Source organism: Eulemur rufifrons, chromosome 23 (genome assembly GCF_041146395.1).
Source record: "Eulemur rufifrons isolate Redbay chromosome 23, OSU_ERuf_1, whole genome shotgun sequence".
In the NCBI taxonomy this organism is placed as follows: Eukaryota; Metazoa; Chordata; class Mammalia; order Primates; family Lemuridae; genus Eulemur; species Eulemur rufifrons.
In genome coordinates this window covers 1,553,069-1,570,906 of record NC_091005.1, presented here as the reverse complement: position 1 = coordinate 1,570,906, position 17,838 = coordinate 1,553,069, and the positions used below count along the sequence as shown (strand labels likewise).

The 17,838-nt window shown below is 60.3% G+C and overlaps 1 protein-coding gene across 1 annotated transcript; it reads left to right on the top strand.

Annotated features, from left to right (window-relative positions):
- The first annotated feature begins 4,374 nt into the window (after positions 1 to 4,374).
- FOXF1 (forkhead box F1) lies at positions 4,375 to 7,945 on the top strand. The gene is made up of 2 exons (XM_069456437.1): positions 4,375 to 5,356; positions 6,826 to 7,945. The coding sequence occupies exons 1-2, from the start codon at positions 4,375 to 4,377 to the stop codon at positions 6,984 to 6,986; spliced, it is 1,143 nt and encodes a 380-aa protein (XP_069312538.1). The 3' UTR covers positions 6,987 to 7,945.
- Positions 7,946 to 17,838: the final 9,893 nt, after the last annotated feature.

Genomic DNA, 17,838 nt, shown 5'->3' with positions numbered 1-17,838 from the left:
AACAGGCACTTACAGCTTTGCGGGATCCTACCGCCCCTGGGAGTGGCAGCAGAGGGTCTCTCAGCCCTGCCCATGCCCACCTCCCCCTGCCCTGGGAGCTGAATGCCCTCGTTCTGCAATCAGACCAGATTTGGACCCTGGCCCTGCAGGGTGACCTTGCCGGGCCCTTCCGTAAATGGGGGCAGGGCGGGGGGGGGGGGGAGTAATATTGACTCCGCAGGGGTTTCTGTGAAGACTACACAAGTATCTTTGGGATATTTAACTATGTTCGTGGATAGCTCCTGGCATTTGGTGACACCTCCAAAAGCATTCTACAAATGTCACAGGCATGCACCTTCTGGGGGCAGGGGCAGGCAGGACTATAGTTTTTAACAGTTTATCAAAGGAGTTCACAGTCCAGACGAAGGTTAAGAACATCCCCCCCCCCCCCCGGAAGTCTGCGAAGCCGGAGCAGTGCCTCCTGCCTGGTCAGCGACCAATAAGTCCTGTTATCATTGTGTTTGCTGTTGTCAATGTTACTGTATCACCGTTGGTTCTCCAGTGGGTGTCTCTGCCCCTGGAGCCTGGGGAGCAGGGGTGTGGGGCCAAAGAAGCATTTCTAAACCCCACTCTCTCTCTACTCTCGGCCTATGAAGAGGCATGGGGGTGGTAAAATGCCATGATATTCTGTCCTTGGGGACAGAGATGAACTGTGGTGAAATGTTCACTTCCCCCTGCTGGCTGACCTGGCCAAGTCCTCTCTGGGCCTCAGTTTCCCCACTCCAAAAATACAGGATTAAGGGAGACCTCCCTAAGGCATCTTAGGAGCCCAGAATTTAGTCTGTGGACATGTGGAAAAGCCCTCTTTGCTGTGGCTGTGGTTTTCCCCAGAATTGAGGGCAAGGTCCTCTCCAAATTATAGAACTGGGAGCTTATTCTTCCTCCTCATCCCCCTCACCCAGCAGAGGTGAGAAGCTGGGTCTCCATCTCTGGTATTCCTGAGACTCCCAGGGCTACTGGGCCCTCTCTCCCTGGGCTTAGTGACTGCCGTCCTTCCCCTGCAAAGTCTGGTTTGCCATCAGAGCCTAAGGGGTAAGAGGAGGCCAGGTGGGGTCCCCGCTCCACTCCACACTTCCTTTCCAGGAAGCTGGAAGCTTCCTCACCCCAAACACAAAGGAGCCCCCAAGAAGATTCTGTGAAAGACAATGATGTGCAGGAGAGTAGGAAAAGAGGAAAAACTGATCTTCAGGTAAGTCAAAGATGGAATCTGCACGCCATCCCCAAATGGAAAGGGCCTAAGAGGGAAGGAGACTACTAGAAAAAGGGATCCCCAACTTCACGCACTACAGATCCCCTCACTTCGGAAGGTGAGCGGGGGAGGGGCAAGTGGAAGGGCGACAATATTTCCACTTCCAGAGAGTCTCGGGTGCACGCTGGACCCTTAGCTGGCTTAAGATCTGGGTACCCTCCCCTTCCACCTCTCTGCCAAAGGCCAGATGCACTCTGGCAGCTGGCAGTAGCGACCCCTTCCTGAGAACTTTCTTCCCGCGGCCAGGGCTTCCTCATTTGCAGCTGCCTTTTGGCCAAAAAAAAAAAGAAAAGAAAAAGGTGGGACAGGTAGGGAATGCAAGCGTGCATGTGGTGCACGTGTGCATGGACGTGTGCGCGCGTGGAGAGGCCGCACCGTGCGCTGGAGTGCCAGTGAGGCTGGCTACGCGTGGGCGAGCGCGCAGTGCAGAGCATGTAGACACGCGTGAGGGTGTGCACCAGCCCAAAGTGCCCGCACCGCTGGGCAGGCCTGTGCGTCCGACCGAGGGTTGGGGGCGCCGGAGCTGTCTGTGCTAGAAGTTCGCAGGGAAGGTGTATGCGAGGCCGTGGGCGGTGCAGAGGGTGTCTGTGTGCCGACGCTGAGCAGGCTGTGTTGAGTGGGAGTGGGTCTGCCAGAAAGCGTTTACCTGCGCGAATACACAACCACAAACTACGCGGTCACGTCCCACACTCACCCTTTCCCTAGGCGAGCCAGGCTGCCCGCGAGGGGGCCCAGAGAGGCCCGCGGAAGCGCAGCGCCTGGAAGGCGATTCTCTTCTCCTGCGAGCGCGGCTCTACCGGAGGAGGCGGCGACAGTGGGCAGGCTACGCCGGCGATCCCCCCAGCTCCTCGCACGGACATGCCAGGCGCCCAGAAGGCGACGAGGCGTCTCCCACTGAAGCTGAAGGCGTCCGAGCAAGGAAGGGGGGGTCGGCGGGGGAAAAGGAGTCCGGAGAAGCACGAGAGGTCGCTGGGCTTTGAAAGCGCCGCGGGCCCTGGTCCGAGCCCAGCACAAGCCTCTCACCCCAGCTCGCGCCGGGCACGGCCGCTCCGCTTTTCGCGATGACCCGCTAAAACACCCCTTGCGCCCTCCTCCGGACCCGGGACCCTGGCGAGAGAAGCCTGCCCTGCGCCCAGCGGTCTGCGCGAGAATGGCACTCACCGGGTCTGTGCGTGTCGCATCGCGCCGGGGCTCCTGTGCGGTCCTGCGCTCCGCGCTCAGCACCACCTTTCCCTGGCTCCACCGCCCCTCACCCCTGCGCTACGACGGTGGGGTGGCGTTGGGAGGCCTGCGTGCGTCCCCCTCGGGCTGTCAGCCAGGAGCGCTAGGGCCGCCCGGGCCGGCGCTTCCCGCCCGCGCCGTCTGCTTTCAGGAACCTGGCCTGGCGCGCAATGTCAGAGGCCCCGCGGCGGCGGCAGGCTGAGCCCACAGGGGCATTAGGCCAACTCCCCCCACCCCCGCCCCGCGAGCGGGATTCTCTATTATTATTATTAAAGAATCACCCAGAACGTGTTTACGTTAAGCCCTGTAAACTTCCTGCCAGGGCCTTTGCCATCTCTCGGGAAATCGGAACCTGCGCTTGGAAAATGGGGCCGCCAGGGCCGCAGGGCCAAATAGGCGGGTTTTCAGCGTGTGTGTGTGGTGGGGAGAGCAGCTGGGCTGCGTGTGAGTTCAGATCAGAGCGTGGCGTGTGTACGCGAGTCGGAGTGAGAACCCAAGCGCCTGTGTGCCTATTGTGTGAGCGAGCGCACTGGCGGGCGCGCACATGCCCGAGCGCCCTCTGCGCGTGAGTGGGAACGCACGCATAGGTGTGTTTGCAGGTCTACGTGTAATTTACCGGGTTTGCATGTGCATCAGGCATGTATGTGTGTGCTAAGTGTGCATAAGTGCACGAGTATGTGCACGCAGGGGTGAGTGAGTAGGCCGGTTTTCCGGGAGCCTGTGCGGTTTGGGTCCCTGCTGGGCTAGCGGGTTCTCCCTTGCCCCCGTCAGGCCCGCGGCGCCAGGACAAAGCGGCCGAGACCCGCCCTGCGCTTTCGTTTTCCGTCTGCGCTCGGCCCCGGCGGCTGCCCGCTCGCTAGCGCGCTGCTGGGCGAGTCCGAAAAATCCCGGGCGCGGCGCAGTCCTTCCCGGGGCGGGGAGAGTGGGTAGGCGGTCCCTCGCGGGAACTTACGCCGACCGGCGCGGGGACCCGGAGCCAAGCCGGCTGTGCCCGCGATGGTCACGATCTGGCGGCCGCCGCCGCCGCCGCCGCCGCTACACTTGCGATTTGCCACTGGGCTGTGCGCGTCGGGGAAGGCCCGGGTCCAGGGAGCGTTTCCCGCCGCGCCGCCCGGGCGGGGAAGGCGGAGGTCTGCGCGCATCGGGGCTGAGCCTGGGGCGGAGGGCGCATTAACACTTGCTCGCCAGGTTGGTGGAGGAGGGGCGGGTTCTGCTGGCGGCCGCGGGGCGGCGAGGGTGGGGGCTCTTTAAGCGCCCACCAAGGCGGGGGCCGGAGGGGGGCCGGAGGGGGGCCGGGAGGGAGGGAACTCCTAGAGGGTCTTGCGCCCGCCCGCGAGACGCCGCCGCGCGGAGACGCAGGGAAAGCGGCCTCAGCTGGATTCGTGGAGCCGAGCGCCGCGGGCGGCGGCGACCCAGCGCTGCTCCGGGCCTGGGCGCACGGCCGCAGGCCCTGGAGGTGGTGCCTCCCCCTACAAAACCGGGGCGGGGGGGAGCTTCCGCGCGGCCTCCGCCCGGGCTGCCCTCGGCCTCAGCTCCGCTCCTTCCCTTGTGGGAGGGCGAGAGCGAAAGAGGGAGGAGAGAGTCGGGGGAGGAGGGAGCTGGAGAGAGGGGGGCTCTGAGCCAACCGCCTGCGGATCCAGCAGCTCCTCGGGGAGGGCGGGCGGGCGAGCGGGGGAGTGCGCGCCAGGCTCGCTCGGGAGAAGTGGCCGCCGATGACGGCAGAGGTGCAGCCAGCCCCGCGCGCGCAGCCCCCTCCCCCTCGTCCTCCTCCCCCTCCTCCTCCTCTTCCTCCTCCTCCTCCTCCTCCCGGCTTGTCTGCAGCGCAGAGCAGCGGCGGCAGCGGCGGCGGCGGCAGCAGCCACCCGATGTCTTCGGCGCCCGAGAAGCAGCAGCCACCGCACGGCGGCGGCGGCGGCGGCGGCGGCGGGGGAGGCGGCGCGGCCATGGACCCCGCGTCGTCCGGCCCGTCCAAGGCGAAGAAGACGAACGCCGGCATCCGGCGCCCGGAGAAGCCGCCCTACTCGTACATCGCGCTCATCGTCATGGCCATCCAGAGCTCGCCCACCAAGCGCCTGACGCTCAGCGAGATCTACCAGTTTCTGCAGAGCCGCTTCCCCTTCTTCCGCGGCTCCTACCAGGGCTGGAAGAACTCCGTGCGCCACAACCTCTCGCTCAACGAGTGCTTCATCAAGCTGCCCAAGGGGCTCGGGCGGCCCGGCAAGGGCCACTACTGGACCATCGACCCGGCCAGCGAGTTCATGTTCGAGGAGGGTTCCTTTCGGCGACGGCCGCGCGGCTTCCGAAGGAAATGCCAGGCGCTCAAGCCCATGTACAGCATGGTGAACGGGCTCAGCTTCAACCACCTCCCGGACACCTACGGCTTCCAGGGCTCCGCCGGCGGCCTCTCGTGCCCGCCCAACAGCCTGGCGCTGGAGAGCGGCCTGGGCGTGATGAACGGCCACCTGCCGGGCAACGTGGACGGCATGGCCTTGCCCAGCCACTCGGTGCCCCACCTGCCCTCCAACGGCGGCCACTCGTACATGGGCAGCTGCGGCGGGGCGGCGGCCGGCGAGTACCCGCACCACGACAGCTCGGTGCCGGCCTCCCCGCTGCTGCCCGCCGGCGCCGGCGCGGTCATGGAGCCCCACGCCGTGTACTCGGGATCGGCGGCCGCCTGGCCGCCCTCGGCCTCCGCGGCGCTCAACAGCGGCGCCTCCTACATCAAGCAGCAGCCCTTGTCCCCCTGCAACCCTGCAGCCAACCCCCTGTCCGGCAGCCTCTCCACGCACTCCCTGGACCAGCCCTACCTGCACCAGAACAGCCACAACACCCCAGCCGAGCTGCAAGGTGAGTGGGGGCCGGGGACTGCCCTCGTCCCGGCAGTCCTGCATCTGTGAGTGGCTGTGAACCCAGCCCCAAACACGCCGACCACCCCGGCGAGCCCACCTCCACTTCCGCAGGGCAAACCCCAATGCTGAGGGAAGGTGCCAGCTGCCCCGGGGCGCCTCTCGGCCCCACCTCTCCCCCTTTGAGGGGTGATTGCATCTTTGGACCCCTATTTAGGCCAGTTTGTTTCTCAGAAAGTTCCAACTCTCCACCGCTGGCTGCCCCAAGCCTGTCAGGTAGGCCCATGTTACCAAGAAGTCCCAGACCCCGATACTCTAAGTCCTTGTGGGTTCCTTAAGTCCCCTCGCACCTCATTTCTGGTCCCAGTGTGCAGCCGGGGTCCCAGCCCTGGCCAGCTGGCCCATGGTCCCCCAGTGGTCGCCCCAGCAGGCTGCCTGGAGAGCCGCCTCTGCCGCGGGGCCTGGGCAGAACGGAAGAGTTAGGCCCAAAGCAGCCTGGGCCCAGCGCTCGGAGGCTCAGCCCCAGCTTTTCAGGGGACCAGGCCTGGCACTGCCGCAGTGGAGTCCAGGGCATTTTCTGGTAACAAAGGCAGGGTGGCCAGGCCCAGCGAGGGCCAGAGCTACAGGCCGCACAGACTTTGTTTCTCAGGATCCAGGTTTTCAGGTCGCTACATCCCCTCAGCCCTAAACACACCAAGCCATCCGAGAAAGAGGGTGCGCAGCCATCTCCCCTCCAGAACAGCCCACCTCGGCGCCCCCCAGCAACCTTCTGGGCCTGGTTCTGGAAAGGTTGGCGTGAGCTCAGCAGGGGCTGTCAGGGGTCAGCTGTCAGCAGCCCGCAGGAGGCAGGCGCTGGGCCTGGAGGCGGGTAGGCCGCCTCTCCGCAGGGGACGCCCCGCTTGGGCTGTTTCAACTACTGGGCTCCAGCTGCCTGGGGGGGGGGGACCTGTTCTCCAAGGGACCCTTCCTCTGGGGAAGCCTCTTCCTGCCCCTGCTAAAGGTGGGGTGCTTGCCCACAGGGCACTGGCCTCTCCCTCCAACCTGGCCTCCCCCTGGTGTCCGGTCTTCAGAGAAGGCTCTGCTGGCTGTGGCCCGAGGTAGGGCCACTGGGGCCCTGCCGGGAGTCTGTTGCGGGGAGCTGGACTCCCTCACCCCTTCCCCTTGTGCTCCAGGAAGCCCCCACATCAGAGAGTGTCCAAGGAGGGACAGGCGGGGGCAGCAGGCGCTGCGGGGAGCAAGGCTCACCACCGGGGCTGCAGGATCTTTCCCTGGGGCGTCCAGCAGAAAGCGCTCGCTGCCCCGGGGCCACTGGCCTTACCGAGGGCCGGGAAGTAGGGGAGGCGGTTGCAGCGTGGGGAGGCCCGGTGCCTGACCCATGCGCCCGGGGTGCAGCGGTGGTTCTCTGCCTTGAACTCTGGCTCCAGATACTAACTCTTTTGCTCCCCCAATCCCTGTCACCTCGCCTTGCAGGCATCCCCAGGTATCACTCGCAGTCGCCCAGCATGTGTGACCGAAAGGAGTTTGTCTTCTCTTTCAACGCCATGGCGTCCTCGTCCATGCACTCGGCCGGCGGCGGCTCCTACTACCACCAGCAGGTCACCTACCAAGACATCAAGCCGTGCGTGATGTGAGGCTGCGTCCCCCCGGGCCCTCCCGGCACAGGACGGCCGGGGCAGGGACCTCGGAACCCAGCGCAAGAAACTGCTTTATTCTCGAGGTATAACCGTCGGCAGAAGAAAAGGGTTTGACCTCTCCCCAAGCGGATTGTATGGAAAGGAATCCCCAACGCAGAGACCCGGCGCTGTGGCCGTCACCTCCTTCCCCACCCCTTCAAAAATTTTAAAAATGGTGGTGGTGGGGTCTGATCTGACTGCAGCTGTTGGAGAATAAATATCTATTTTTGATCCTGTTGCGATCGGCCGAGAAGGCGCCGAGTTGGGGGAAGCCCTGACATCTAAGCAAGAATCTGCTGAGGTCCCCTCTTCCCCCTCCAGTGGCAAAAGGGGGGGAAGAATTTTTAGAAGGAAGGCAAACATGTGAGACCAATCCTTATCAAATACTTTATTTTTTGGTTGAGTATTTATCTTTTTATTTTTAATTTTTTGAAAGAATGTCATGGAATGCGCAAGTGTCCTTTTAGAGCCGTCTTTTGCCGGAGGGGGAGGGGACCAGAGCTCCAGTTCCCCCTCCCCACCTCGGAAGCCTCCTCCAGCAACCGCAGGTGGATCTTTGTGCGAACAACTTGCATTTCTGAAGCCACTGTTCGTCTTTGAAAAGAAAATTGTCCGAGCCAAGAAGCGAGCGGCTGTCCGGGCCTCTGCCGTCCCTCCCACCTTCCTCCTTTTCCTTCTCTTCAGCTTCTTTTGTTTTGTTTTGTCTTGAATTTAATTTTTTTTTTCCGGTGGGTATTTTTCTCTCTCCCGATCTCTACTGTAAACTTTCTGGTCCGAGAATGAGCCGAACGCAGCGCGACGCAGGGACTGGGAAGGCCCGGCGACCGCGCGTATTCAGGATTGCGGTGACTCAGAAAGGTTAAGGCACTTTTGAAACTATAGCAAGGCTCATCTGTTATTTATTCTACTTTCTTCCCCTAATAATCGAAACACCTCGTAGGCGCCTCCGTTTATCAGTATTAATGGTGTAACTTTGTTGGCAATATTTGCCGTGTAGAATTTTTTTTTTTTTTTAGATAACCATTGTAAATTTGAAACAAAGACCAATCTGTGTAAAAACAAATTTCCATATGTTTTATATAAATATATATATAATATGAAGGACTACCCTCCTTTTTTAGTATTTTGGCTGCTGGGGTGCAGCGTTTGTGACACGTATTTTAAATTTACTTCTGCACTGTATAAAATGACAATTTGAGGATGTTTTGCCTTTTGTGTATTTTTTCCTAAAAAAAAAGAACAAAAATAAAAATGTATAACATTTGTACCTGGCCTTTAAAATTGTATCAGCTAGAAATAAAATCTCATGAGTATTTTGTTGGGATTGGGATTGCAGACTTATCTTCCAAAGTCCCAAGACATAGGCTTTGGATCTCTAGACTTTTAAAAATTTACAACGTGGGTAATTCTGAATACTTATTTTTCTTTTCTTTTCTTTTCTTTCTTTTTTTTTTTTTTTTGGCGAATCCTCCTCTTTTCACTCTTCATTTCACATTGAAGTACAAGCTGGACAAGAGGAACTATTTTTCTTGGCTTCTGTATTTTAAGAAGAGCCCTCTGCCCCCAAATGTCATTTCTTGTTTTAAAGAAATAATCAAGGGTTTAAAGAAAAATAGTAGGCCTCCTTCCCCTTGGGAAAACCAAGCAAACTACCTATAGTTACATATACTCATATATACACATGTATGTATATGTGTCTATGTATATAATATATATATTTTACCACTCCAAGGCCAATGACAGTTTTTAGTTTTAGACTTTATTGTTCCATATTCTAGCTGTTGTAATTCGTGAATCAACTTTAAAGTTTTGTTGTTTTTTTTTTTTTTTGTCTTGTCTTGTTTCGGGGTTTGGCGTCCTACACTTGGTTTTTCCCCAACTGAACATCCAGTAACATTTGGACAAGGCTGGGGTTGTCGGTGGGAGAGCAGGGTAACAGGAACGTTTCCAAGCCGGTAACGTTTCCCAACTAAGTCCTATTTTGCCCCTTCTCTGGGGAAAAAAAAATTTTACCCTCGCGTCTGCCACTGACCACTCTCTCGATTCCAGTTCCCGGCCGCGGAGGAAAACAAACACAAAAGTCGCATTGTTGGTGCCGCCATTCCAGACCCACCGCAGTGTCTCCGCGTCCCGGGGTCGCGAGTTTCTGAACCTGGTTCTTCTCAGATTTGACATTTTGGACGTGGGGGTAATTTCTCCGGTGCCCTGTTACATCAAAATTATCAATAAACTTGCCCGGGCAATTAATGTCCCAAACTAACAGCTGTCTATAAAACCGAGATAAAGGGGACAGGAAAAGGCCGGCGACTCCATCCCTCAGGGTCCCGGGCGGGCCCTGCGGGGCGCAGCGCTGTGGCCCGCACGTGCCCGGCGCCGCGCTGGGGAGCCGGCTGGCAGCGCGCAGGGAAGGCACGGTCCCCCGGGCAGCGGCCCTCTCCGCAGCTCCGCCTCGCCCCGGTGCCCGGGAAACAAGTGCAGAGACAGGCCCCCAGGTCTCCCAGCGCGGAGCCGGGCCCCTCCTCTCTCCGCCGGAGACTGCGCCCCAATTAGGACGGGGGCTCTGGGGAAGCGCGCTGATTAGGAGAAACCCAACGCCGGCCGCCAGCGCGCTCCGGGTGTCCTGCAGCCTCGGGCCCCTGCACCCACTCTCTTGGCGCCACGACGCGCCGGCGGCCTCCGTGCGCCCTGGTGGAGCGCGGCCTTGGCGCCGCGGGCCCAGGGTCCACGGCGGCGGCAAAGCCCCGTTTCCTGCTCGTCTCCCAGCAGCGCCTTCGCTTCAGCGGATCTCCCGGCGCACCCGTGTCCGGGCCCGGCTGGGTGGGAGGCGCCCAGAGGGGCCTGTGCAGGCGAACTGGCTCAGGTGGCCCGTGGCCGCTCCTGGCCTCTTTCTCCGGGCCGGACCTGCGGCCTGGGAATGAGAGGGAAAGCCCAGCCTTCCCAGAGGAGCTCCTGGTTCCAGGCAAGCCCGGAAGGGCCGGATTTCGAGGGCAAAATTGCCTCCACATCCACGTCGAGATTTCGCATCGCCACGGCCGCCGCCCCGGCACGGACACCGCGCTCCGTTGGGTTGTGTCTTCCGCAGAGCTCATTCCGTGAAGCCCCCACCGCCCTGCGCTGCCACAGAAGCGAGCCCCGCACGTGCAAGTTACAAGCTTGAAACGCCAAGGCGCTCCGAGTCGGGTGCAAAAGTATCTGCCCTGCGTGTGTAAACGGGTATCAGCTGGCGCAGAGGCAGCCCAGCTAGAATGGATTGAAAATCTCTACGCGTGCTTTAGAGGGGTTTTGTCCTGGAACAACGAAGTCAAGATGCCCTGTGTGTACGTAATCCCCCAAACAATGAAAGGCCAGGAGGAGAGCTGCAAGGATGCCGGTAACCCGGCTTCTGTGGGTGGGTTACACAGCTGGGGACGCTCGGAGAACCCCGCGAGGATGACGCCCTGGGCACACCCGGGCTTCAGCTGCCCGCCCATTGCAGCTCCGGGGGCCTCCAGGCTCCCCAGCCCGGGGTGGTGGGACTGCAGGCCAGGCCGACCTCCACCGCTGCGGCCCCCAGGGCGCGTCCAGCCAGCAGCGCCAGGCAGCAGGACAGTGCCTGGCCCACCAGTTCCCTTTTCTCTCTGGGGCTGGAGGGTCGAGGGCAGGCGGGGCGGTGGTGCCCCAGGGCAGGGCTCCCTGCCTTCCAGCCACCCGCCAGCGGGCAGCTGTCCCCCAGGCAGCGGGAAGATGGAGGGAGAGCCCCAGCTCTGCGGCAGCCTGACCTGAACAAGCCACGGCACCTCTGAACCTGGTTTCTTGTCTCTACTCATACCCGCCTGGCGGGTAGTGGTGAGTGAGGTGATGCTTCTAAGGACCAGGCGGCAGCCTAGTTTCCTGGGACTCAGACGGGAGTGGCCATCAGACCTGAGTTTTCCACCCTGGCGATCTGGCGGGGTGTGGGTGTGGGCTGGGGGTCCTGAGTGTGTGTCTGTTGGGGGGGTGTGCACCGTAAGAGGTGCAGGAACCGCATTTTACCAGGCCCTTTGCGCAGGGACTTCCGACGAGCACCCAGTTGGGTCACGGCTGGACTCCCAACGGCCTGGGTGCACCCCGTGTCCCAGGGAGGAGGACTACTGCCCCAGGGCTCAAGAGATAGGATGTTCAGAGGAGGTTTGGGTCTGGGCCACACCACAGACCAGCCACCAGAATCTCCTCGCCCCGCCAGCCCTGTTAGGGTTGCTGAGAGCCCAGGGCAGGCCCAGGCGGGGAGGTCAGAGGATCCCAGAGCCCCAGGGTGGCTTCACTGTCTGATGGTCGTTCTCAGAGCACAGCCCAGGAACCATCCTCATCAGAAATATTTGGGCTGTTAAACTGCAGTTTCCAGGGGACCCTGAGAGCTATGTATTGATTAGAACCTGGGGGGGGGGGGACGGGTCCCAGAAATCACAGTTTTCCCAGGCTGCCAGGCAGTCCTGGTGAGTGCTAATGTTTGGGTATCTGTTCTCCAGCTCTGGGCTCTAGTTAAGGCCACTCCATTCGCCCTCTGCTGTCCCCAGCCGCCCGCAGCTCCTGTGCCCATAACAGTGGCCAGTTGGGAGAACTTGGAGGACAGGCAGACAGGCAGGATGGCTGGCATTGGCGGGTGCGGCACGTGTGTGCTGGGCCAGGGCAGACCCTCTTCCCACACGGCATCTCAGCCACCCTCACAGCCCTCTTTGTAGGTCGACCTTCCATTAGTCTCCTCTTTCGGGATGCAGAAGTTGGGCTCCGCGCGGGCCAGTGACTGCTCCGGACACTGAGGGTAAGAGGTAGGATTCGGACTCAGACCCAGGACCTTCTGACCCCAAAGCCTGTGTCTCCGACCATTCCATCACGTAGCTCCTGGACAGCCGCTCCCCCCCAGCCACAGGGCCTAGCATGAAGGGATGTTGGAATGTGGCCATGACCAGCCTCTGCTGGCTTCCGGCTGTCACAGGGGAGGGGGCAACGCACAGGGGACACAGGGTTGGAGTCTCTACCCAGCGCTCTCAGACCCTCCCCTGCCCCCAGCTGAGCTAGGAAGGGGCTTGCAGGTGGGGGGCTGGGGGGAGGCTGGCCCAGCCGCTGCAGCTCAGAGCGCTGACACCACCTGCCTCTCAGGGTCACCGGCTGTGGTTCCATGGGGTTGCACAGCGGTCCCCCATGCAAGCATCCTTTGCTTGCTTGGGCCTCCTTAAACCCCCTAGGCCAGCAGAGAAAAGCCTCAAGCAAAAGTTGGCGCTCAAGATGAGAGAGGCCAGCTGGGCAACATGTGTGGTCGCCTCCCTGCTCTGTTTCTGGAATCTTCCTGGCACCAGCCTCTCAGAGTTCTGGGCTCTGTGTTAAGGTGAGAGGCCCTTCTTCGCCATCTCCCGAAGGCAAGGCCTGGGGCAGTGCCCTGGTGGGCTAGCAGTGTGGCTGCCCCGGGGGGACAGAGAGAGGAGAGGCCTTGTCCACCTGGCACGTCCATCCACGACGGGGCACTGACTCACGGCAGGACCCAGCAAACCACGGGCCCTTAGCAATTATACTTCTCTGTGTGTTTTAGGGCCGGGTGGGGGAGAGGAACGCCTGGTGTTTGCAAGTGTAAAATACCCCCGGCAAGAAAACAGAACAGAGGAAGAGCCCCCGTGGATCCAGATCTGTCCTCTCCACAGACACGGAGGACCCGTGTCTGTCATCGGACTAGACCAGATCCATGGTGGACAGGCCGACACACGCCTGCCGTCACGGACTGCCGGGCCAGCTCCCAGTCACCCCAGCTTGCTGGATGCAGGGAAAGGCCAGCAGGGCACAGAGCCTGTCGAGGTTGCCAAGCAGCAGGCATTACTGAGGCAGGAAGGTGGCCAGTCCCTTTCAGAGCAGATGCTGGGCCCTTGTGCCACCCAACATCTGGATACAGAGGACCACTTCTTGCCGGACCATCCAACTGTTTCCAGCACCAGGATACTTGGGGTCACATGGACACCCCAAGAAGACAACGTCACCTAGGCCCGGGCAACACTGAGTGTCCTGAATGGCTGGGCAGTGGTGGCCTCCCTCGCACTCCCACAGCTTGGGCCGTCTGCTGGGGACAAGCGGAGAGGAAGCCTGTGCAGAGAGGACGGATCGCTGGGCCAGGTGCAGGCCATCGTGTGGCTTCTTGTGGACTGCGTGTTGTGTCAGCAGGCGGGCAGCATGCGGGGGACACACCGCGATGAGCCTCTCTGAGCACCTTGTTAAAATTGGGGCCCTTGCGCCAGGAAGAAGGCACTGACCACGAGCTCCCGGGCTGTGTCGGAGGCTAGGGCCACGTGCCACCTGAAAGTGAGCTGGGTCCTCGAATGTCCCTGGAGAAGGATAAAAACATTCCTGTGTTTGGGAATTTCCCCAGAAGCAGGCCGTGGATGAGCTGCACATGGTGTCCTGGGTCTCTGTCAGGCAGGCAGCACTGGCCAGCCCTGGCTTTCTGCTGCGAAGCCACAGCAGGGTCCCCAGCTGGTGTGGGCAGAGAGGGCCAGGCCTCCCCTGTCCCAAGGGAGGTGGGGCAGTCAGCGGAGAGCTCAAGGGGAAGGGAGGCAGCCGGAGCTGAGGCCGCAGCGAACATGGGCAGTGGGGCCGGGGCAGCAGGCCCCGCTCACTCCCCAGGGTCTTCGTGGGATGCCCACCCTAGGGGGAGAGCTCAGGGTCAGGAGGCTCCCTGGGGAGAGAGAAGAGGAAGCCCAGGGCGCTGGGGTCCTTCTGACCCGGGAGCGTCTGATCCCCCCCGGCGATTGCGCCCCCGGCGATTGCGCCCCCGGCGATTGCGCCCCCGGGGATTGCGCCCCCGGGGATTGCGCCCCCGGCTGTGTCTCCGCGGGGAGGCAGCGCCACCTGCCGTCCGCCCGCGGGGATCGCTGTTTTCTGCAGCGCGGGTGGCGGCAGACGAGCACCGCGGAGGGACCCGACTTTGGTGTTTCAGCCCGTTTGACCTTCCCGAAGGGGAAGCTGGCTTTTTTTTTTTTTTTTTTGGTCGCAGGGTCAAGCAACTAAATTAGTTGTTTCCTAGCTACACAAATGATAGGGCTTATTTAAAATAAAATAATAAACTTTAGAAAACTGAAAAGAAAAAAGTCAACGTTTCAGGCCCGAGTCTGCTGTGTTGGCCCCGGAGCCACGTGCCTGCGCAGCCAGGAGAAGCAGCCAATGGGGAGGCGCGCTGGGGCCCGGGGCGACGTGCGTCCCGACCCCGCCTCTTCCGGACCCCGTGAGCCGGCAGGTGCGTCTCTGCCTGCCTTGGCGTCCCCGTTCACGAGACGGGAGGCTGGAGAGAGCACGGCCGTCGCAGCGTTGCAGCGAGGCTTGAGTGAGTTACTCGTCCATGCAGGACTTACAGGTAAGGAAACCGAGGCGCAGAGGGGGTAACCACTGTGCCAGAGGTCACCGAGCGCGGGCACTTGCAAACCCCGGTGTGCGTGGCTTCATCACCACGCTCCTCAGCCATTAAATGGCCTCTGTGTTCCAACAAGCTGCTGTGGCTTCCAGTGGCTCCTGAGGCCCCGCTGTGGCCCGGAGATGAGCCCGTCCCTGCCGGCAGCAGGGCCCTGGGGCCATGGCCAGCTCTGCCCTGAGACCCTAGGGAGTCACCCACCGCTCTGAGGCAGGCCTGTCTCACCTGGGAAAGGAGAGCACAGCTGCACGTCCTTGCTGGGATTCTGCTGAGGGTTAAATGAGTTAATTCGCCCTCCGGCGTGGGGAATGATGTTTAATTTGCTCACAACTCAGCACCTCGGGGCCTGAGTTTATTGCTTCCAAACCGTCCAAAGTGCAAAATGTCCACATTACATGGTCACATGTCAGCTCCCATTTTAACCTTTATGATTTATGGACATCAAAATAAAGGGTTCCATTCAGGGGAAGAAACCCTGCTCTGTTAGGGGAATGGGAGTGCGGATTCTCTATTTAAAAGTCTCTGCTCGTTTGAAAGGTTGCCCAGACGGTCTCCGGTCAAAACCTGGGATGACCACTAAGATTGGCGAAGTCACTGGGCTCATGGGAGGACCTGGCCGCAGGGGAGAGGGAGGGGGACCAGGAGGGGCTCCCAGATCCTCCGGACCTGTGGCTCCACCACGCACTGGGAAACAAGCTGCCGAAACTTTTTGCCTTGGTTTCCTCAACTACAAATGCACTCGGATACGGAGCAGTTTCAACCAACAGGGGCAAGGGTAGCCGGGTGCCACTGCACAGTGGCTGGCGGCAGGGGTGGCTACTTACTTAGTGTTGTGCGGAGAGAACTCAGGGTGCTGGGAAGACAGGACAGAATGGGCAGCCCTGATGCCCGTGGCCACAGCCTCCCTGCAGGCGTCTGATGGGCCGGCCCTAGCCTGGTCCCGTCTCTGCGCTGCCTGCCCTGGGCGGGCCTGGTGGAAATCACCCCCCTCAGGGGGCCCTGCTTTTCTCTTCCAGAAAACACCCCTGGCCTCGTCTTTCTCCTTCCACCTTAAGTGGCAAGTTAGGGACAATCCACGATGAGGGAAGGGCCGTGGATGGCTCTGGCTCAGGCTATGATTGGAAGCTTGCTTCACTCCCTGCTCACTGGGGGGTGACGGGCTAGTGGGTTCCCCTCCGTGTAACTCAGTCACCTCGTCTGTAAAACAGGATGTCCCTCAGAAGGGACTGTGAGGACTGGGTAGAATTACACATCTGTGTGTCTGTGTTTGCGTGTTGTATCATTAATCATATAGATATGAACATACATATAGATACATCATACAGCTTATAAATGTATAAGGGGACCAGATAAAGGGGAAGGGAACATAGCAAGCCTCGATCGGTTATTTCTGCCAGGGGCCAGGGCTGTGAGAGTTGCAATTGTGGAAACCGAGTCATCGGCAGGCCCCCCTGGGGGCTCGGAAACCCTCCCGGGAAGACTAGGCGAGGTGAAGGGAAGGGATGAATCCTCACGTCGGCTCTGCGTCTCGTGCCGTGAGATCAGCAGGCCTGGTTCCTTACGGTGCCGTGCGAGGTGTCGCAGATCAGCCAGCGGAGTGCGGGGCCGGTTGGTGATGTTTGCTGTGGGTGCCCGCGGGAGAGGTGTGTGTGCCCGAAACTTACATCCCTGGACCTGGTTGCTGCGCCTCTTTTGAAATGCTGTTGTCATGTGACAGTTTACCCTCTCCCCATTCTCCCTTTGCTAAAATGTCCGTCTGTGGGTCCCACGGGCGGCTCCCCCTGGGTGACCTTGTCCCTGTTGCTGTCCCAGCCTTTCCTATCTGCGTCTGTGTCTTCCTCGGTGCTGTCCTCCTCGTGCGGACATCTGGGGTGAGGGACGGGCGGGTCAGAGGTGGAGAACTAGGGAGGCCAAGCAATGCCCACAGGACGCTGGGCCGGGGGACGGAGCTGCAGCAGAGGCGGGCGGCACTCGTCCAGGGCAGGCGGCGCCCAGGAGCCCAGGGGCTGGCAGGGTGGGACGGGCTGCCCACGGGCTGCAGAGAACGGAGCAGCGAGGGAAGCAAGCACAGGCTCTAGGGGCAGAGAGACCAGCATCTGAGTCTCGGCTTGACCACTGCCTGGGTTTGGGACCCTGGACAAGTCCCGTAAGGCTCCCAAGCGCAGCTTTTTCCTTTTGTAACAGTCACCCGCTTGCGTATTTAATGCATCCTTATCCAGAGGCTGGGCTGACACTGCCCACAAGGAGCTTCCACCCCGTGGGCCTGGGGGTAGACACGGGCAGACAGCAGAGCGCTGGCTTTGGAGCGACCACGGCCTCTACCGGGCTCAGCTCTGCCAGAACCTGCTGTGGGACCAGGTGGGAAGAGTCACTTCCTCCTTGGAGGCCCCAGACTTTCATCTGCACAAACGGGGAGAGCGTTTTCCTACTCACAGTATCGAGACTGCGTGCTCGGGCCGTGCCCGCAGGAGTGTGAGCTGCGTGCTGGTCCCACCCGGGCAGCCAGACGCCGCGAATGGGCATGCTGGCCGGGGCCATGAGCAGAGAGCTCGGAGCACGCACCCCGCGCACTGCAGAAACCGCGGTTAGAAGTGGGAGACAAAGGTTACAGAAAGTATCTTGGCTATCGTTCCAAATATTATTTAATGCAAAAAAAAAATCCATGCATAGTGACGATTATGGGAAAACACATGAAGTTCCAATGGTTGCTTAAGGTGGTGGGATTATTTTTCTTGATGTTTTCCAAACACTCTCTACTGCTTGTGTTTAGCGTTCTACCGCACCTTTATATGGTAGTTGTTTTGCAGCACGGGGGAAATGCTATGCAAATATTCTTTTCCACAAATTGCAGGGCCAGACCCAGCTTTGAAAGCTTTTAATAAAGAACAAGAGGTTTTAGAGGTCCTTATTCCAGGACCAACCACAGCTCTTCTATGTCACAGAGCTGTGAACTATTTCTGTCGCTCAGAGTGGGCTTCACACAGAAACCACGTAGGAAAAGGCCCTGCAGAGCGTCAGTCCGGACTCCTGGGAGCCCAGGCCAGTGTCACAGCCCTAAAGCAGGGGCGCGAGGTGCTCGTGTAAAGCTGCCTGAGTCCACCACTGTCCCAAGCAGTGCTGGGCTTGGGGGGACGAGTCACCCAAGGTGGAAGAGGCCTAACAGCGGGGCCTGGGCTTCACCCAGAAGACGCACTTTCCCGGATGTTAAAACTGTGTGTCCCATCCGCTTCCCCCGCCTTTTTGGTAGGAGCAGGACATGAATTGGGGGCCCGCTCCCAGATCCCACAGAGAGGCCGAGACCCTTCCACGCTTTATCAGCTCACACTTGGGAGCAGCTGGATCCGCTGGCCGTGTTTCTAAGCGGCCAGTGTTAAGAGGCTCTTTATTTGTTGCATCTGGCAGCATTAA